This window comes from Elephas maximus, chromosome 1, assembly GCF_024166365.1.
Source record: "Elephas maximus indicus isolate mEleMax1 chromosome 1, mEleMax1 primary haplotype, whole genome shotgun sequence".
NCBI classification, from domain to species: Eukaryota; Metazoa; Chordata; class Mammalia; order Proboscidea; family Elephantidae; genus Elephas; species Elephas maximus.
The window spans coordinates 152,478,076-152,498,658 of NC_064819.1; the positions used below are offsets into that span (position 1 = coordinate 152,478,076).

A 20,583-nucleotide genomic window follows, 5' to 3' on the forward strand; every position below is an offset into this window, starting at 1 on the left:
AAAATATCGATTTATTTTTATAACCTTCACTAAATCTCCAAAAATAAGTCCTAATTCTTTACTAGGGCTTTCTTAGTAAATCATAATCTGGCCCTGGCCTACTTTTTTTCAAGTCTCCACTTCAAAAATTAGTCATTCAATAAACATTCTGTGTAGTTTCATGCCTTCTTCCAGATTATGTTTTTTGCCTTGAATACCATTCCTATTCATAAGGTCCTGCTCAAATGCACCATTTTCCATGCACCTTATCTGTGCTAGTGCTCACAATTAAAATATTTTTATATGTAATATAAGATTGCCTGGGCTCCTGTAGTACTTTATTCACACTGATAGTACAGCATCTTCCACACTGATAGTTATTTATATATCTGTCTCCTTGGCTAGAGTATTTACTCTTTCAGGATAGGACTTATCAATCTTTTTACTGCCAGCACTAATAGTGTGGTCTGCACAAAGATGGTTTTTAATAAATACTTAATGAATAGTGATAAATCAGTTATAACTAATACTGCTATTTACTATGCTAAAAGTTTAAAAAGTAAACAGAAAGACAACTAGGATAGTGAATTTTTTTCTTTTTCAAATATAAGATTCTGAAAAAAATGAATAAATGTCTTTGTTCCTTAATAATGAATTCATGTAATTTACAGTTAATTCATTCTAAACTCTCTTGAGACGATGTAATGTGGTCTATATCTTTGACAACAAACCCACATTTAAATGCCTTGCAATCTTCACAACTAAATACTACATATTCTCACTCTATTTATAGAAATTAGAATGGTACCCAAAATGGATAAATTTGGTAATTTGATGAAATCATGTAATTGCTTAACGGTCAGTAAAAAAATATTCTGGATACTAACAAGTTAACCCATATGTCATTTATATTATCAATTTCCAAGCAACTAAATGAAAATAAAATATTCTTAATAAAAAAAGATGCATAATGTAGAATTCTTTTGGTGATTACAAACATAGTTCTCAAACCTGCAATGGCTCTTGTTTACCAATATAAACATAAAGTATCTTTGGGCTGTAGATATAGAAAACCTTCAGCAAATAAGAATTTCTTAATAAAGGAACACAAGGTAATAATTTATTATAAAGAAAACTGCTAAATGTATAGCATTTATATTTGACAATGTTGATATATGGGCATTTAGAAATCTAAAGCTTAAATTATTAATATACAGTGAAATTATTTCCTATAATTAAGTATAATTTTTTAAACAGAGATCATAAATAACAAGTGCCAATAAATTAAGATAATTAAAAACCATCGCTAACACTACCACTACATGTGGCTTTGCGAAAATTTTGCATCATAATTGTTTCTACTACCCCATTGTTCAAGACTTGGAAGTCCAGTGTGCTAAGATAGTTTCCTGAGGTACACAAAGAACTAAATGAGCCCTTTCCATTCCCTTCCCCCATCTTCTCTCCCCTGAGATTCAAAGCTTAATATGAGTTCCATTTTCTAGAGATAAAAGGACTGCATTAACAATGATGTGCCCTAGCTGTCTTCTTTTTATAATAAATTACCATATTTATATTTTGAAGCTGTCATATACTACAGGATATTAAATATCATCTCATAATTAACTCTTTAAACCAAATGAAATGGCTTGGTTCAAAATAGACTGTGAAAGTTAAAGGAATATAATTCTATTACTAATTATTTCAATAATCAAAGCTATTTTATTCCATAATTGATTTCAATTGAGAAATGCAAAGTGGCTAAAAGCTCAAATCTTTCCTCCTTTCATCCTTAAGATATAAATGAAATTTGAACTTGGAGCTTTTAGCAATAAATGTGTAGTAAAGAAAAATCACACTGATTGAGGGTAGGGTTGCACAGGCAACTACTGTAATTGCTGTCAATAAGTTATACATCTTGTAAAATACTGAATTGGCAAAAGTTGTGGAATAGACATATTTACAACAATGATAAAAAAAAAAGGTAGCTGCTGCTAAGGCTGCTTATGCAAAACAAAACACCTCATGACACTTGGTTTCTAGGTTTGGAGGTTTAGGGTCATGGTTTCATGAGACATTTCAGCTAACTGGCTTAATAGCTTGTTTAGTGTCTCTGTACTACTTCCTAGTTTGTTGCACAGTGCCTGGGGTCTTAAAAGCTTACAAGTTGCCATCCAAGGCACAACAAGTGATCTTTATTCGCCAGAGCAACAGAGGAAAAATGAAAGGAATAAGAGGAGTAAATGGAATGTGTGTCTAACTGCCTCCATGAACAATTGCCTCCTTTGCCATGAGACCAGAAGAACTAGATGGTGTCCGACTACCATTACTGAAAATTCTGACCAAAGATTCCATAGAAGAATTCCGATCAAAATGGGGAAAATATAGAATAGAATTTCAAATTCTCACAGACTCTAGACTTTCTGGAGCCATGGTATGAATGAACCCCTGAAACTATTGCTCTGAGATAACCTTTAAACCTTAAACTAAAAATATTCCCTGAAGTCATCTTACAACTGAACAATAGTTTCCTTAACTAGTAAAAAAAAGTCTGCCTTGAGCATTATGCTCTTCTAAGAACTATCTATATTGAATCAAATTGACAATAGGAACTTGAAAGATTAGATAGGAGCCTCAGGGGACAGTGAGTTTATGTTAATGAGGAGGAACAACTCAGAAAAGGAGGATGAGAATGGTTGCACAACTGGATGAATGTAATCAATGTCTCTAAATAATTCATGTAGAAATTGCTGAATTGGTGTATGTTTTGCTGTGTATATTCTCAACAACAAAATTAATAAAATTTAGAAAAATATATATATAGTAACTTCATAAATACTTCAGACTAAATCCTAATATAACAAACTAGAACAAATTGCTCAGTTTTAAATTCTACCCATAGCTATATCAAACATAAGTCACTCACTGCCTGCAATACGTTTCATTTTATTAGGCTTAGTAACATTTTGGTTATGTTGTTGTTGTTGTTAGGTGCCGTTGAGTCAGTTCCAACTCATAGCGACCCTATGCACAACGGAACGAAACACTGCCCGGTCCTGAGCCATCCTTACAATCGTTGTTATGCTTGAGCCCATTGTTGCAGCCACTATGTCAATCCACCTCGTTGAGGGTCTTCCTCTTTTCTGCTGACTCTATACTCCGCCAAGCATGATGTCCTTCTCCAGGGACTGATCCCTCCTGATAACATGTCCAAAGTATGTAAAACGCAGTCTCACCACCCTTGCTTCTAAGGAACATTCTGGCTGTTCTTCTTCTAAGACAAATTTGTTCGTTCTTTTGACAATCCATGGTATCTTCAATATTCTTCTCCAACACTACAATTCAAAGGTGTCAATTCTTCTTTGGTCTTCCTTATTCATTGTCCAACTTTCACATGCATGTGATGCAACTGTAAATACCATGGCTTGGGTCAGGCGCATCTTAATCTTCAAGGTGACATCTTTGCTCTTCAACACTTTAAAGAGGTCCTTTGCAGCTGATTTACCCAATGCAATGTGTCTTTTGATTTCTTGACTGCTGTTTCCATGGCTGTTGATTGTGGATCCAAGTAAAATGAAATCCTTGAGAACAGAGAAAAGACTGAAGTTGTCAAGGATTTCATTTTGGTTATAAATACAACTATTTTTGCAGTAGACTGATATAATATCACGGAAAATACTCTTTTTTGAGGACATTTACAACACAAATTTAGCAAGACAAATATATTTTTAGGAGTAAATAGAAACTTTCTTCTCATCAAGGACAAACTAAGAACTTCTGATGATCCTGAACAGCATTATTAAGATTCTAAAAGCAAAAAATTCCTTTATATACCGTTTGAGAAAGAAATTTATTAGAAAAATCAATATAAATAATAGAATTGATATTTCGAACTAACTTTTAGAGTTCTGACAGAAATATGATTTAGGGAAAACTGGTTTTTGTTGTTGTGTTGTAACCTTTTATTTCCCCGAAAATTAATTTTTAATAAATTAGACCATAATAGAATCCTACTCATGAAGAAATAATAAATAAGCATATTTCTTGAAAACAGTATGTAAAAATGTATTTGAACTGAGAAAAAGTTCTGAAACGGAGACAAAGTCAAGATATGAAATGATTGTCAATGAGCAATGAAGCCAGTTAAAATAGTGATGAGTTCAAATATTGTTAAAAATAAGATATGGAACTGAAATATAAATGTCTAAAGATTTTTGTATAAAAAAATATATAAGGAAAAAATAAAAACATAATATACATGATTTGGATCTAAAATCACAGATTACACTAATAAAAATCAACAGAAGCAGAGAAGTAGGTAAAATGCATATTGAGCTTCTTATATTAAATATGGGAGTCTTGAGAGACAGGATTTCACTCTAGATTCAGATATTTAGAGAAACACAAGTTTAAAAAGACCTCTGACAAATTTAAGGGTAAGTACAAATAGTACTTAATATAGAATACATAGTATTAGACTATGAGGAAAAGTATCGCTCCTCCTAAACAAAAAAGTTGTTTAGGATTTTTATAATCATAATTTATAAAGGAAAGAAATAAAATAATAAAGCAAAACAAACAAAAACAGAAAAGACAGACCACTTGCAAATTAAAACACACAAATATATTAAGAATTCTAGGAAGATAATTTAAACATGTCTCACTTCCTCTTATACTCCACTCCAAACTATTAGCCTTTTAAAACCAAGGGTCTGCTGACCAAAAGTGAGGTATTGAATTTGAGAGCTTCCTGGCAGGGGAACCAATTTGTGGCTTTCCCTTTCAAAGTCTGAGAAAAAGCCCCAAGATGAAGATTGGAAATAAGCAAATTCTAGAATGAGCATAAGCCATAGGAATCTATGAAAACACCTCAGACAGAGTCAAGATTGGCCCCAGATAATGTGCCTAACCTCCCTAGCCCGCTAGGAGCTAAGCCTGAAAATGGCTAATGCCTGAGATGGGAAAATGTATAGAATTAAGGAAGCAGGAGGCTTTCCCCACTTATTTAGTGGAGGGGACTGGAAGCCCTCACTTTTACTACATCAATGATCCACAGGGATAAAGAACACATACTTTCCCTTATCGTGTAGACTGCTACCATTTTGAGCACTTCAACAACCACACTTGAGCCCCAGGTTAGCCAATAACAACAAAAAAGGAGAAAAAACAACGTAACCCACAAAAGAAGGGAAAAGAATCAAACTGACATTGGACTTCTCATCTTCAACACTAAAGTCAGAAGACAATGAAAAAGACAGACAATAACTATACCTCAAAAATTCTATACCCAGGTAAGATACGACTTACCTATCAGGAAAAAGAAAGAGATTTGCAGATAGGCAAGAATTCAGAGTAACTTATGTATCCCATCTAAGAAAAATACTTAAGAAATGACTATCCAGAGAATAAATGAATTTAAACAATAAAGGGAAGGGAAAAGTGGTAGGCAATGAATCTTGCAATATATAATCTGTGTTAAATTTAAATTGGGTAATGATAGATTGACTGGGAATACATAATACAAGACTCAAAAAAAGGATTCCTGAAATAAAAAAGAACATTCACGGAAATGAGAAAAACTCTAAAAATAGCCTAGAATCAAAACCACTAACATGTTCCAGTAATACCTATAAGGAACGGGAGGGGGAGAATGTTCCAGTAAATGATTCAGTAACACCTGGAGGGAGGGGATCATGAGAATAAAAACATTCCAAAAATTTCATCTGGGAAAGGAGAACACGTTGGAAATTATTCCAAAAATCTTATCTAATCAGAAGGGGTGAAGAGAGCATCTTGGTGGGAGATGCAGTTGGTATCTTACTTCCAAATAATAACAGAGAACTATATATCTGATTATGAACGCAAGAAAGGAAAGGAAGCCATTACTGCAATGGAAAAGTATCACAGAAATGACAAGTTACAAGGGGAGAAATACAATTGATACCAACGTGATCACACAGAAACAGTCTTTAACAACAACAACAAAAAAAAAACTAAGTACAATAAATATAAATTAAAGTAGGATGAATAAAACCATGCACCTCAGAACACTAATTTAGAATGGATTGAGTTCTCTAGTTAAAAGGCAAGAGGCTACATATTGAGTCAAATAGCAATACCAACTATGTTTCCCAAAAACACACTTAAAGTAATAAAGTTTGTCCATCGAAGGATTAATGTATGGAGAGAATGAATATACAGATTGTTTATAACTTATATATTATTACCACATTCATAAAAGATACATACAGTATTCAGAAAGATGACCTCAAATCAGGAAAACTGAGGGAACCAGGCTTTGGGGATTTCCTCCAGTTTCCTCATTTGGAGCTAAGTGCTAGCAATATGGGGGATACAACCTAGAGGGATTAAAAAAAAAAAAAAAACCTAGAGGGATAGTTGTGGAAAATCCGAATGGAGGTGGGGAGGGGGGCGCTTTTTATGATTCTGGTATCCCTGGAGAAATAACCTAATCTGACGGTAAAAAATTGTCTTTAGCAAGCCATCTAACACACAGGTTCCAGGTTCACCAACTACCATCCACCACTGCCACATCACTACATTATCAAACAGTTTCATTAAAAAAAAAAAAGCTATCAAACATGCGCAATCTTGCTGTAACTGATTGCCAGTTATTGGTTCCCAGGTGTATGTAATCATGTATTTGCTACGTCTCAAAGCCAAAAGGGTTTCGGCATAATAGTCTTAACCCATGACTTATCACAGTGAAACAAAAAAGTTGAAAATAAATCAATGGGCAAAAAGATACCCAAAAAATTCAAAAAAGAAGAAGGCAAAAAAAGGCAATATTAGTATCAGACAAGGAGGAATACTGAATATTGGCTAAGAATACTGAATATACCACGCACTTGCAGAAGAATGAACAAATCTGCCTTGGAAGAAGTACAGTCGGAATGATCAGCAGCAGCAAGGATGGTGAGACTTCCATACTTGGGCACTTTATCAGGAGGCATCAGTCCTTGGAGAAGGACATCATGCTTGGTAACGTAGAGGGTCAGCAAAAAAGAGAAAGACCCTCAATGAGATGGACTGACACAGTGGCTGCAACAATGGGCTCAAGCATAACAACGACTGTGAGGATGGTGGAGGACAGTGTTTCGTTCTGTTGTACAGAGTCACCATGAGTCGGAACTGACTTGACAGCACCTAACAACAGGAGGAATTTAGGGTTAAAGATGATAAAAAGTATAAAAAGTGCATGGTATGATGACAACTGGCATAATTTGTGAGGCAAAAGTATCAATTTTAAATCTGCACATACAGCACCTAAATATAAAGTAACAGTACTAAATATGCAGGGAGAACTTGATCATAATGTAAAGACTTCAAAACATCTCTTTTATATGGGGCAGAACTGGTAAAGGGAATAAAGGATTCAATTAATACAATCAAGAAATGCAATAGAGAAAATCTTATATTCCATAAACAGTAAAATACCTTTATTGTTCTTGTCAGAATGTCCAAGGAACATCTAGAAAAGTCAACATATGATGCTAAAGACAACAAAATTTCAAAAAGTTACAGATTTTATAGTCTAGATTTTCTGATTAAAATTAGGAATAAACAACAACAAAATTTTTTTTAACAAAAGCTATTTTAAAAAGATAAAAGCCATTTTTCAAAATTATATATAAGATTATATATTGGATTTTGATAATATTTAAACCCTGACAGACCAATCACAAAGCTAGGTATACCTTTCACAAATTAATCCTAAATTTTCAACCTCAGGCTCCAAGAAGCTATGTTTTCTCCTCTCTTTACATGTTTAAGTAACAGCCTTAGGCATATAATCATTCTTTTTTGTTAAGTTCCAGTATGCCATAATATCAGAAACATTATTTAAGTGATTCAAAAATGAATTTCAAATCTATTTATTAAATGAATTTCAAATCTGTTTTTTTCTGTTATGCCTAAACTTCTGTTATTCCATATTTTTCTTACTCACTTGTAATAAGACAGTCGTTCTCTTAATATTGCCTCATTTCCAAAGGTCAAGATGCTCCCTCCACATAAGGCTTAAGAAAATGAAAAGCTTTTAAGCAGTTCATGTGTGGCAGAAGTATTTGTGAATTGTTCCACCATAATTAAAAGCTTGGTTCTTAAGAAATTACCAAATTTAATTTTATAATAGATCATTGTAATTCAGAAATTTAACTTTAAAAATAGACACTGAATGTATTCCAGTGCCTGGCACACAGGAGGGAATGAACAAATGAATGCTCAACAAGGATGAGGCTAGCAACAAAGTACTGGAGGTTAAATTCTTAGCGATATTATACTTTGGTTGAAAGGTGTCTATTGCTCTAGATAATATTTGGCCACCTGAACTTGTATGCAACATTTCATGTATGTGTTCCTCAGCCTTTTCTTTATGCTTTACAACAATGACATATTTTTAAAATACAGATCCCCTTTAAAAGACATAGAATGGTCCTCACTGAAGGTTTGTATAATGCTTTCTCATGATTGATTCGGGTTATACATCGGCAGTCAGATCCTACAGAAGTGAGACACCTGATGTCCCACGTTCCCCTCACTAGTGATGTTAATTTTGGTAAGCCAATCAAAGGGTCGTTTAATTCTCAGATGCATAGTTACTTTTTTTCCCTTTGCAAGTTATAAGCAATCTGTAGGAAGACATTTTAAGACCATGCAAATATCCTGCTTCTCATAAAAATTCCCCTAGACTTAGCATCCATTGATTATTTTTGCCTGAGCAAATCATCACTATAACAGTAGCAAAATGATGATTCTCCAACTCCAGGACCCCTTCCACAATCAGTATTCTGCTAAAAGCAAGAGTTCTTCTTTTGTCCGATTTATTATCATTAGAGACTCATGGATTCCTATTTTCTTCAAGGTTTATTATTCATTACTGTTGTTGATTATTTTGGTGTTCAAATTATTCAAGGATTTGGCCAATGGGAGCCCCTTAAGTTGGCTCCTCTGTACTGTTGACATACTACCATCTTTTTTTTCTTTTAAAAGCACTTTGCTATTTTCTGGCATAAGATGTTCTAGTTTTGTCATGTATCTTCCCCTAGAGGAGGGCTCTGACAGTAGGGAATGATATCAGAAACCAATATATCAGTGTGAGATGTGCTCGTTATTCCTGGGTTGTCCTGCTTCTAAGTCCTTTCAGTATAGAGAGTTAGAAAATATATGTGTGTAAACGTATTACCCACACACATACACATACATACACAAATATAGATTATACATCTATATATACTCATATACATATACATCCACTTAGATCAAAAATTATAAATCATCTCAAAGGATTTCTCACTGCCTTTCTCCATTCCATATTTGTATCTCTTGTCTTCCTTAGTGAGAAATCTAACAACATTAATATCATTTGTTCAGTCCTACAGTATCCCTAAAATAGTTCAGAATTTTTATATCCAAAGCACTACAAAAAAGAAACCTAGTAAAAAAGAGTTCAAGATTTATTTGAAGTTCGTCCCATCCCATCTCAGAAGACGCAAGGTCTACAGACAAATACTGTGGCCTAAGTAACAAGCTTCTTATAACATAAGAGGCAACTCAGAGAAACTGCAATTAAGAAAAACATACATTACATGACAACAAATGAGATAAAGGTTCTCATTGCATAGTATTAAAATGGATAAATATAAAAATTTAACCTCAAAGAACTAAATGATGAAGCAAACTTGATACTAATTTCTGTTTAGCAAATTAGCAAGTGAAGATAAGTACTGTATTTTTACGCAAATAACGCACACATTATACTTTATCTGCGAACTGTGCAACTCCCCTCGCTATTTTCGTTATGTGAGCTATACCGTGTATTATATGCCTATGGGCATGTTATTTACAAGGATACTGTTAGTTGTGGGAAAAATATGGTAATTTGACTCCAGTGAGGTCATAAGCAGATGCTTTAAAACCATATATTCCTTTTCTCCTACTCGTTACTTGTAGGCATTTTGATTATGGTATTTGATTTTGGTAGATGGTCTGGGAACGATTTCCGTAGGAGGTAGGAAGGATGAAATGAAAAAGTTAACAGGAAATTACTAATACGTAAGAGATAGATAGCCAAAGGAACTGTAAAGAGGTCAATTACAGATTCTCCTTTCCTCTCCCAGCCTACACTGTAAACAAAACATAAACCAGAATGATGAGAACAGCAACAATTTAAAGGACTGAAATCCAAGGGAGCATTTGTCTTAAAGAATGTTCAGTTGATAAAGATATTCTGGAATTAAATTAACCAAAGTAGTTACTACAGGCCATTTGTTAGGAGATGAAAACTGCCATTGTTATATATTAAAAATATGATCCGCTATATGCCAAGTAGTTTAGTGATTAAGTGTTCTATGTAATATTGGTTATATCAGTGTTTTATCTCTAATTTCACTTCCTTAGAATTTTTTTTTTAACGAAGTAAAAATAAGAGTTAAGCAATTCATTTCAAAATAGAGGTGTGTATGTGTGGAGAGGGGAGGCTCTGGTCAGCAAAGTAATAGGACTTGTTTACCCACAGTTTATTAGCTATATTTTTGGTGACTTAATCTTTCTTAGATAAGAACATTTTTCAACATTCTGAATAATATTTTACCATTATAATTCTTTCTTAAAAATGAGAATACTAGCTCAAATAAGCATGAGAAATAGAATTAGTCATTCTATTTTTAAAATAAATCTGAGCAAAAGAAAAAAACATACACTCAAGTCAGCAGAGTAAGAGGATCTTTCATACATTTTCAATGGGAGGAAATGTAGAACCAGGTAGTAGATTCTACTTATTCCATTGTGCTTGCTATTAAGCTATCATTCCTCAACTTCAAATACACAGACTTAAGCTGGCTAACAGACCTGAAATCTTATATACAACTACTAACCTGGCAAACACTTTTACCTCTATACCAACCTAGAGAACTAGTAAAAGAAGTATGTCTTTGCCTGGTATGACCAACAATATACCTCAGGGCCATCAACTCTTTTGCTCTTTGCCATAATACACTCCACAGAGATAGTAGTCATTTTAACATTACACAGAGCATAACACTGATACACAATACTACCAATTTTGGACTTAATATGCTTACTTGAAGTAATGAGGAAGAAGGAGCAAGTTCTTTAGATACCTTCGTAAGATATGTATGGCAAAGGAGATGGGAGATAAAGTCCACAAAAATAAAGGGGCCCATCATCTAAGTAAGGTTTCTAGGGGTACAATGGTCTGAGGCCTGTCATGATAGCCTCTCCAAGGTGAAAGACAAATTACTGTACCTGCACTATCTACTACTAAAAAAAGGGACACAACACTTGACAAGCGTTTGTGGATTTTGAAGCAGTACTCCAACTCATTTACCAAGTAACCTGCCAGGCTATCATTTTTAGGTCGGGATCAGAGAAAGAGAAGGCTCTGGCAGCAAGTCTAGGCTGCCCTGTCACTTGGGCTTTATAACCCAGTATACCAATTGTCTGTAGTCTCTAGCAAGCCCTAACAGGAGAATCACAGCACAAATCTTTAGGGTTTTAGAGCAAAACCGTGTCATTTTCTAAAGATCATTATTCTTTTGAGAAACAGATCCTACCTTGCTACTAAAAAAAAAAAAAAAGGCCTTGCTACTAGGCCCTGATAAAGACTGAAGGCCTAATGATGGGAACCAAGAAACATGTGATGACCAAGCTGTCCATGAAGAACTAGATGTTGTTTGACACACTAAGCCATAAGGCGTAGGCATGGTAGGAACAAACTATCATTAAGTGGAAATGCTCTATAAGATATTGAATATGAGCAGGTTCAGAAGACACAGGTAGATGTACTACTATCTCTTCTAAATCACTGCCTTCTTTTCTTCAATCCATACCCAACATCATGGAAAACTCCTTATAACGATATGAATAAAGAAGAAACAGCTATAAAGAAACAGTTTACACAACCAGAAAGTATGCACTACGGCAGAGTAATAGCCTGAAGGATACCAGTGATGGGAATATTTCCTGGTGGGCTAAACTTGAAGCAGTACAGTCTGGACCGAGAGATGGCCACAAGAGCAGATCCACACTAATTTATCGGCAGCTGGCAGTAGTTCAGAAGGTCGACCAGGGATATGGAAACAGTAAGATTGAAAGATTAGTGACAACAAGGTCTGAGTACGTAGAAGGACCTCTCAGAATAGACAGATTATGAAAAAATCTGCACTCTAAGTGAATGTCCACTAAAGGGCACAGAGGAGACACTCAATAATCAGGCAGACGTGACAGCTCATTCGAATGTCCATCAGTTTCTTTCCCTAGCCTCCCAAGGCTCACTCATGTGAAAATGAGCCATAGAGGCAGAAGTGGAGGTTACGCATGGGCTCAACTACTTGGACTCATCTCTTACCAGGGATGACTGAGCCACAGCTAGCCCTGAGTGTTCAACCTACCAATAGCATGGACAAACACTGAGCCCCTGATACAGGTAGCCAGCTACTTGATGGCAGGTTGATTCCACAGAGGTCTATTATGGAGGGGGCAGCAAGGGATCCTCACTAGATTACATGTATATTCCAGATAATCTATTCCTTTCCTGTCCCTTAAGCTTCTGTCAACACAACCTTCTGTGAACTTTGGAATGTCTTATTCATTAACATGGTTTGCCACAAAACACTGCTTCTAATCAAGCAAAATAACACGTGTGACTCACTCCTCTTACCCCACCACCTAGAAGCAGCTGACTTAACAGAACAGTAGAATGGTCAATTAAAAGTAACATCATGTCACCAGTTAGTAGACCACATCTTAAAGGGATGGTGGTCTATCTTACAGGATGTAATAGATGCTCTGAATTTGTAACGAAATATATGGTACAGCTTCTCTCTTTGCCAAAATACATGGTTTGAGAAATCAACAGACGGAAATGGGAGTGGCTCTTCTCAGTTTTACACCTAATAATCTACCCAGAGAATTTTTGCTTCCCATCCCTGCAACTTTGTGCCAGATGGTTTGGAGATTTTGATTCACAAAACAGAAATGCTTCTACACTGCAGAACACAAGAATGGTTCCACTGAATCAGAAATTAAAACTGCTAACTGACCACTTTGTGCTCCTCATGTAACTGGACCAAAAGGCAAAAAAAGGAATTACTCTACTGGCTAAACGACTGATCCTACTACCCAAGAAAAATTGGGTTGCTGCTACACAACCCAACAGGAAGGACTATGTCTGGAACCCTGGGGATTCTTTGGGGTGCCTTTTAGCACTTTCATGTCCAGTAGTAAAATTTAATGGAATCATTACAGAAACCAAAATGGGCAGCATCAATGAGAATTCATGCTTTTTTGGAATAGAGATTGGAGTCACCCCAAGCAAAGAATCTTATCTAAAGTCCTGACTGAGAACAAAGGGAAAAACAAAATGGACGGTAGAAGAAAAAAGTTTCAACTTATGGTCTCATGACCAGCAACAGGATTGTTAATGTTTGCTAACTTCACAATTTAGTTATTAGGTAACGAAATATTCAGATGCAACTGTGATTGAATTTGAACATAATTAAAATTTCCCAAAAACAGTTATCATAAGCTGTCTCCCAGAAATGGATACATTATTGTTGGAATAATAAGTGTCCTCACTTTGAAGATATAGTGAGAGAATATCTGCATCTTGTTAAGTGAAAGAATAATGTTGTTTCTTCTGTTTTATGGACGTTCAACTATGTACAGAAGTATATGGATGCTAAATAACTAACAAAGTGGACTGTGCTATTATTAAGCTCCTGTCTCTTGACTTCAAACTCACTTGTCAATGCTGTTTTATTTGCTAGAACTCTGCCAACTACATTTCTCCTCTGCCAGCTGGCTCACTTGCTGCCCTGGTACATAGGTGCTGTTAGAAGGGGAACTAAAAGATTTAAGGAGATAGAAGAAGCCTGTTCTTCCCCGTTTGTAGCAATGTTTTCTACCCTAGTGGTGACAGATGATTCCAGGAGAAGCAGTTGGCTCCACTGTCTATAAAGCTCAACGCAAAGTAAACCACTAACATACAGAAAATCTATTTAAAACAAAACAAAACATTGCCATTGAGTCAATTCTGACTGATAGTGACCCTACAAGACAGAGCAGAACTGCCCCACAGGGTTTCCAAGGAGTGCCTGGTGGATCTGAACTGCCGACCTTTTGGTTAGCAGCCATACTTCTTAACCACTATGCCGCCAGGGTTTCAAAATCTATTTTAGGCCATGGTAAATCAATGTTCATAGAGTTCAAATTTTCAGAGGCAATAAGTACAAAGATCAGTTTTTACTGCCATCAATAGGGCATTCAATACAATAAAACAGATTTTTCTATTTGTATTAAATTTCAGTCTAACACGTCTATACTATAACCACTTTATTATAGCAGTGGGGTAAGACTCAAAACTATACTTTGAAAGCTTAAGGCTTCATAAGAAATTACTTCTAACATTTTTCAAAGATTGGTATGTATATTGTATCTTTCCAGATATTCATTCTATTCTAAGCTTTGTAGAAATATTTAGAAGCACAATTAAGAAAACAAATTAGCTTGTTTATGGTATTTTAATATATTTAGTCTCAGTTCACTGGTCACATGCTATGAGTTTTATGAGTTCATGACATGACTACTCTCCTTTTAAACTATTACATGTATGCTTCTTGTAATGCCTCTCTAACATACTGAGTTGCTATTAACTATTAGATATAAACTCATTTATTTAGTGGAAACTGCTACAATACATAACATTCTTTACATGAAAAAAGCATATTACTCTAACTGAATAAAGCATTTTACATAACAGTTACCAAGTAACTTCATATTAGATACACTATTTTTAAAAACTGATATCCATGTTGCATAAATAATGTACCTATGCCAATGTAATTTGTATATTCCTATCTGAAAAATCACCTTATATAATGACATTTTAGAATATTTCACAGATATGCAAGAATCAAAAGCAATTCATTGTTTTTTTAAGAGATATTTAAATAGGTAAAATTTTAAAAGAAGAAAACATATTAACAACATAGTGAGAATAAAGCAAAATTTGGATGACAAACTACTGAACTGAATTACATTTTCCTATGGCGCCCTGCTGACGCAGTGGTTAAGAACTATGGCTACTAACCAAAAGGTTGGCAGTTTGAATTTACCAACCACTCCTTGGAAACCCTATGTGGCAGTCCTACTCTGTCCTATAGCGTCACTACGAGTCAAAATCAACTCGACAGCAATAGGTGTTTTGGATATATGTAATTGCAGGAGTCCCTCTGTGGTGCAGTTACGCACTCAACTATTGGCTGAAAGGTTGGCAGTTTGAACCCACCTAGAGGCACCTTGGGAGACAGGTCTGACAAACTGCTTCCAAAAGGTCACAGGCTTGAAAACCCTATGGAGTAGTTTTACTTTGTACACGTGGGGTCGCCATGAGTTGGAATTCACTCAGTGGCAGGTAACAACAACAACATATGTAACTGCAATGGGCAATTACACAGAAAAAAAAGACTGCCATTTTTTTGCTACTTAGAGATACGGGCATTCTATGTTTAACTTCATATAGCTTTTAAATGCTGCTAAGAATTTTTTTTAAGAATTACTACCTGTAGAAAGGACAACTACATGATTTTTCAAAACTAAAAAAAAAAAAAAATCAATAAAAGCACACACAGGTCCATACTTAACTAAATATCATAAATACAGTATTAGGCAAAATAGAAGATTTAGTAATAAAGCAATTTAATAAAATTTACTGCATCTTTGCAAGTCTTAAATTTCCAAAGATCCATAGTCATCTGTCTTAAAAAAAAAAAAAAAAAGTACAGTCCCACCAGAATTAATCTCTCCATTTCCATTGTTTTAGAAATGAGGTGGTCTTCTATAAGATATTTTTAGAAGAGGTATCGAGCTTGCCTGACTATTTACTAACACATAGGTTCCTCCGTTAACTGAAACCCAGAATATCTGTACACCAGGTTCTTTGTCAGAAGAATAATCCTGAATTTAATGTTTATCAATATTTATCCAAAGTTAAGAGAAATAATATATTTGAAAACTGGAAAATACATATGTGTGTGTGCACATGTATGTATGTATGTGTGTGTGTGTGTGTGTGTGTGTGTGTAGACAGATAGATGTTCCATCTATAAATACCTAAACCACACTATTTAGGGGACCCAAATACTTGTTCTGATTAAACTGTACTTGGGCATTAAGTCGCAAGTCTTTATTTAAGGATATAAAATATTAAATACCGTATTTTTGAAACTGACACCTGTACAGCCTTATTAAACCCACTTTTTACCTAGGATGTAAACAGGATATAGTTCACTACATTACACAGCATCCTCTTTATGAGAAATCACAGTCTCTGAAGAGACTACTTTAATCTTATGGAGTCTGGACTCAGATAACTGATCACATATCCCTCTTTCCAACAGCTACAAAAAGGCAAACTTGCAATTTACGTTTGGCAAGTACAAAGGATTTCATGGCACGCACTGGTAAGCTTAAATCTCTCTGCTAGAGTTATCTTATTTGGTTTTCACTCTAATTTTCTCTTCATGATTTCCTTGACTAAGCATTTCTTATTTTGTTGTAATATATTCACTTACATAAGATGCCTTAAAAATTCCTGCCTTAAAAAAGGTGAAATAAAACAAAGCTTTGGAAAAACAATGGAAATATTCTTATATCATCTTTTATTCTAAAAAGGCAACCAATAAAGACAAAAAAGATTTAACAGTAAATGAAAAAATTACCACTTGCTGAACATTATGAAAAAGATTTTTTATTAAGATAAAATTCAACAATTAAATCTTTGCTGTAATAAAGTATGGATAAAATTTTGCTCTACAAATGCAAACATGAGCAGTAATCCTTCAAAATAAAAAATACTTATTTCAATATATTTAATTATAATGGCAATGATCATGTCTTATATTTGTAAGTCATTTGACAGGCTTATTTTTAGTAAAATCAATTTTTACTTTTACAATTTAAAAAAGTCTTTTTTTATATTAGAAATAACTGTTGTTAAAAAAGAGGATTTTAAGAATAAATTACCATTACCTGTTGTCGTCGAGTCGATTCCAACTCACAGTGACCCTATAGGACAAAGTAGAACTGCCCCATAGTTTCCAAGGAGAGCCTGGTGGATTTGAACTGTCGACCTTTTGGTTAGCAGCTGTAGCACTTAACCACTATGCCACCAGGGTTTCCAAGAACAAATTAGTGAAGTTTAAATGATAATACAGAATGTTAACTGTTACAGGTCAAAGAAGCAATCTGTGAAAATTAGATAGTATATGTAAAAAACCAAGCCAAACTCATTGCCATCAACTCATAGCAACCTTAAAGGACAGGGTTTCCAAGGCTGTAATCTTTACAGAAGCAGAGTGTCACATCTTTCTCCAGCGGAGTAGCTGATGGGTTTGAACCGGCAATCTTGTGGTTAACAACTGAGCACTTAATTACTGTGCTGCCAGGGCTCCTAGAGTACCCAGTAAACAGTGTGCAAACAGCATTATCTCATGTAAAAATGGGGGGAAGGGGGCGGGAGGTGAGTGTACACTTACCCTTCTCCTCCCATTCTTGTTATCTTTAGGCGAAAATCCACAGAATTCAAACTGGGAGGCTTCCATTTCAGAATATCATCACATCGGCCAGGCTTATATTTCTAAAGTGAGTTAAAATGACAATAATAATTAATAAGTAGCTTTTTTTAAAAGCCCTGAACACTCAATTTATTGAACAGTTACATCTATTTTTTATTAAGCAAAATTACTATTTCTTTTCTGAATATAATTTTTGTTATTGTCAACCAATGAGTGAGGCTGTTATCTATCCTTTTGTCAATGGCCTTTGTCCTTTTGCGCATGCCAAAGACATGTAGATTCTTGTCTGTGGAAGTTCAAAAAAAAAGAAAAATTCAGTTATTCTATCCAACCTTTCCATGACTCAAAGTCTGATGATAATATTTTTTCTTGTTCAACTTTACCAAGGCAAAATTTAAAATGAATAAAATCAGCCAATTTGAACTGTCTTATTTAATGAGCTTTGACAAATTGATACCTACATAACTATCACCAAAAGCATGATACAGAAATATTTCAATCACCCCTAAAAGTTCCCTCATGAGCAATTTGCAACCAATTCCTTCCTCCAGCCCTCTGGCAACAATTAATCTGCTTTCTATCACTCCATGTGTGCCTTTACTAGAATTCATAAAATATTCTTAACATAAAGATTTTGAGATTCAGCTATGCTGATTCATGTATTATTAGTTTGTTCCTTTTTACTGCAAAGTAGGATTCCATGTTATATATATACCACAAACTGTTTATGCATTGATAAGTTAATGGATATCTGGTTTGTTTCCAGTTTTTGGCTATCATGAATGATGCTGCTCTGAACATTCGTCAACAAGTTGTATGGACATATGTTTTCATTTCTCTTTTCTTTCCCCCTCACTCTTGATTTCATACCGAAAGTGGAATGGCTGGGTCACATGATTAATGTATGTTTAACTTCATAATAAACTGCCTATCTGTTTTCCAATGTGGCTGTACCATTTCCATTCCCACTAGCAATGCATGAGATGTCCAGTTGCTCCACATCCTCCCCAGAACTGGGCAATGTCAGTTTTTTAATTTTACCCATTCAGTGGGTATGCCTCCTAATTTTAATTTGCACTTTCCTACTGAACCAATAAACAACATCATGATAAATGGAGAAAAGACTGAAGTTTTCAAGGATTTCATTTACTTGGATCCACAATCAACACCTATGGAAGCAGCAGTCAAGAAATCAAACGCTGCACTGCATTAGGCAAATCTGCTGCAAAAGACCTCTTTAAAATGTTGAAAAGCAAAGATGTCACCTTGAAGACTAAGGAGCACCTGACCCAAGCCATAGAGTTTTCAATCGCCTTCATATACATGCAAAAGCAGGACAATGAATAAGAAAGACAGAAGAATAATTGATGCCTTTGAATTGTGGTGTTGGCAAAGAATATTCAATATACCAGGGACTGCCAAAAGAACAAACAAACCTGTCTTTAAAGAAGTACAACCGGAATGCTCCTTAGAAGCAAGGATGGCAAGGCTATGTCTCACATACTTTGGACATGTTATCAAGAGGGATCAATCCCTGGAGGACATCATGCTTGGTAGAGGGTCAGGAAAAAAAGAGGAGGACCCTCAACAAGATGGACTGACATAGTAGCTACAACAATGGCTCAAGCATAACAACTGTGAGGATGGTGCAGGACTGGGTAGGGTTTCATTTTGTTGTACATGGGGTCGCTATGGGTTGGAACTGACTTGACAGCACCTAACAACAATGACAAAATATGTTGAAAGTCTTTTCATGTGTTTATTTACCATCTGTTATGGGTTGACTTGTGCCAAAATGATATGTGCAAGTCCTAACCCCCAGTCCCTATGAATGAGACCTAATTTGGAAATAGCGTCTTTACAGAAGTAATTTGTTAAGTCAACGTGAAGTCATACTGGAGTAGAGTGGAGTAGGCCTTTATCCAAAATGATCTTAGAAGAGACACTGACAGAGGGAAGAACACCATATGAAGACACGGACACTTCCATGTGAAGACAGAAGCAGAGATGGGAGTTATCTGCCAAAAGCCAAGAATGCCTGTGAGAGAGTATCAGAAGATGAAAGAGACGAGGAAAAAATCTTTCCACACAGCCTTTAGAGAGAGCAAGGTTCTGAGGACATCCTGATTTCAGACTTCTAGCCTAAATTGTGAGAGAATAAATTACTGTTGTTTTAAGTTTGTGATACTTTGTTACAGCACTAATACATCATCTGTATACCTTCTTTGAGGGCAGTGGCGGTTCAGTTGTAGAATTCTCGCCTTCCGTGAAGGAAACCTGGGTTGGATTCCAAGCCAATGCACTTCAAGTGCGGCCACCAACCATCTATCAGTGAAGGCTTGTATGTTGCTGTGATGCAGAGCTTCCAGACTAAGGCAGACTAGGAAGAAAGTAGATCTGGAGATACACTTCCAAAAAAAAATCAACCAGTGAAAACCCTATGGATCACAACAGTCCAATCCCGTTATGCATAGGGTCTCCAAGAGTAAGAAGCTGACATGACAACAGCCAACAATATATCTTCTTTGGTGAAGTGTCTGTTGAAATATTTTGCCCCTGTTTTCACTGGGCTGTTCATATCCTTATTATTGAGTTGTAAGCTGTTTATATATTCTGGATAAAAGCCTTTATAGGACATAGGCACTGCAAATATTTTCTGTCTTAAATTTTCTTAATAATTTTCTTTTGAAAAGTGAAGTTTTTAACCTCTATGAAGTCAAAATTGTCTATTAAAAATGATTAAAAATTAGTCAATTTTTAAACTTTATAATTCATGCTTTTTGTGTTTTATTAAGGAATCTATCTATCCTGAAGCCACTATATTTTTCTACTATGTTTTCTTAGAGAAGTTTTACAGTTTTAGCTCTCATTTTAAGGTATATGATCCATTTCAAGTTAACTTATTTGTATGATATAAAGTAAAGGACTAGGTTCACTGTTTGGCGGGTACTAAAAAAGTCCCAGTTACTGTAGCTTTATTTTGTTAGGT

General features: G+C 35.1%; 1 protein-coding gene across 4 annotated transcripts in view; it reads right to left on the minus strand.

The window, feature by feature from the left end:
* The window catches only part of RNGTT (RNA guanylyltransferase and 5'-phosphatase), a 356,175-nt gene that overhangs the window by 118,218 nt on the left and 217,374 nt on the right, over positions 1-20,583 (minus strand). For all 4 annotated transcript variants that reach the window (XM_049897145.1, XM_049897156.1, XM_049897124.1 and 1 more), the window contains one exon: positions 17,556-17,656. In XM_049897145.1, coding sequence (XP_049753102.1) covers positions 17,556-17,656 — 101 coding nt within the window. The remainder of the gene's footprint in view (positions 1-17,555; positions 17,657-20,583) is intronic.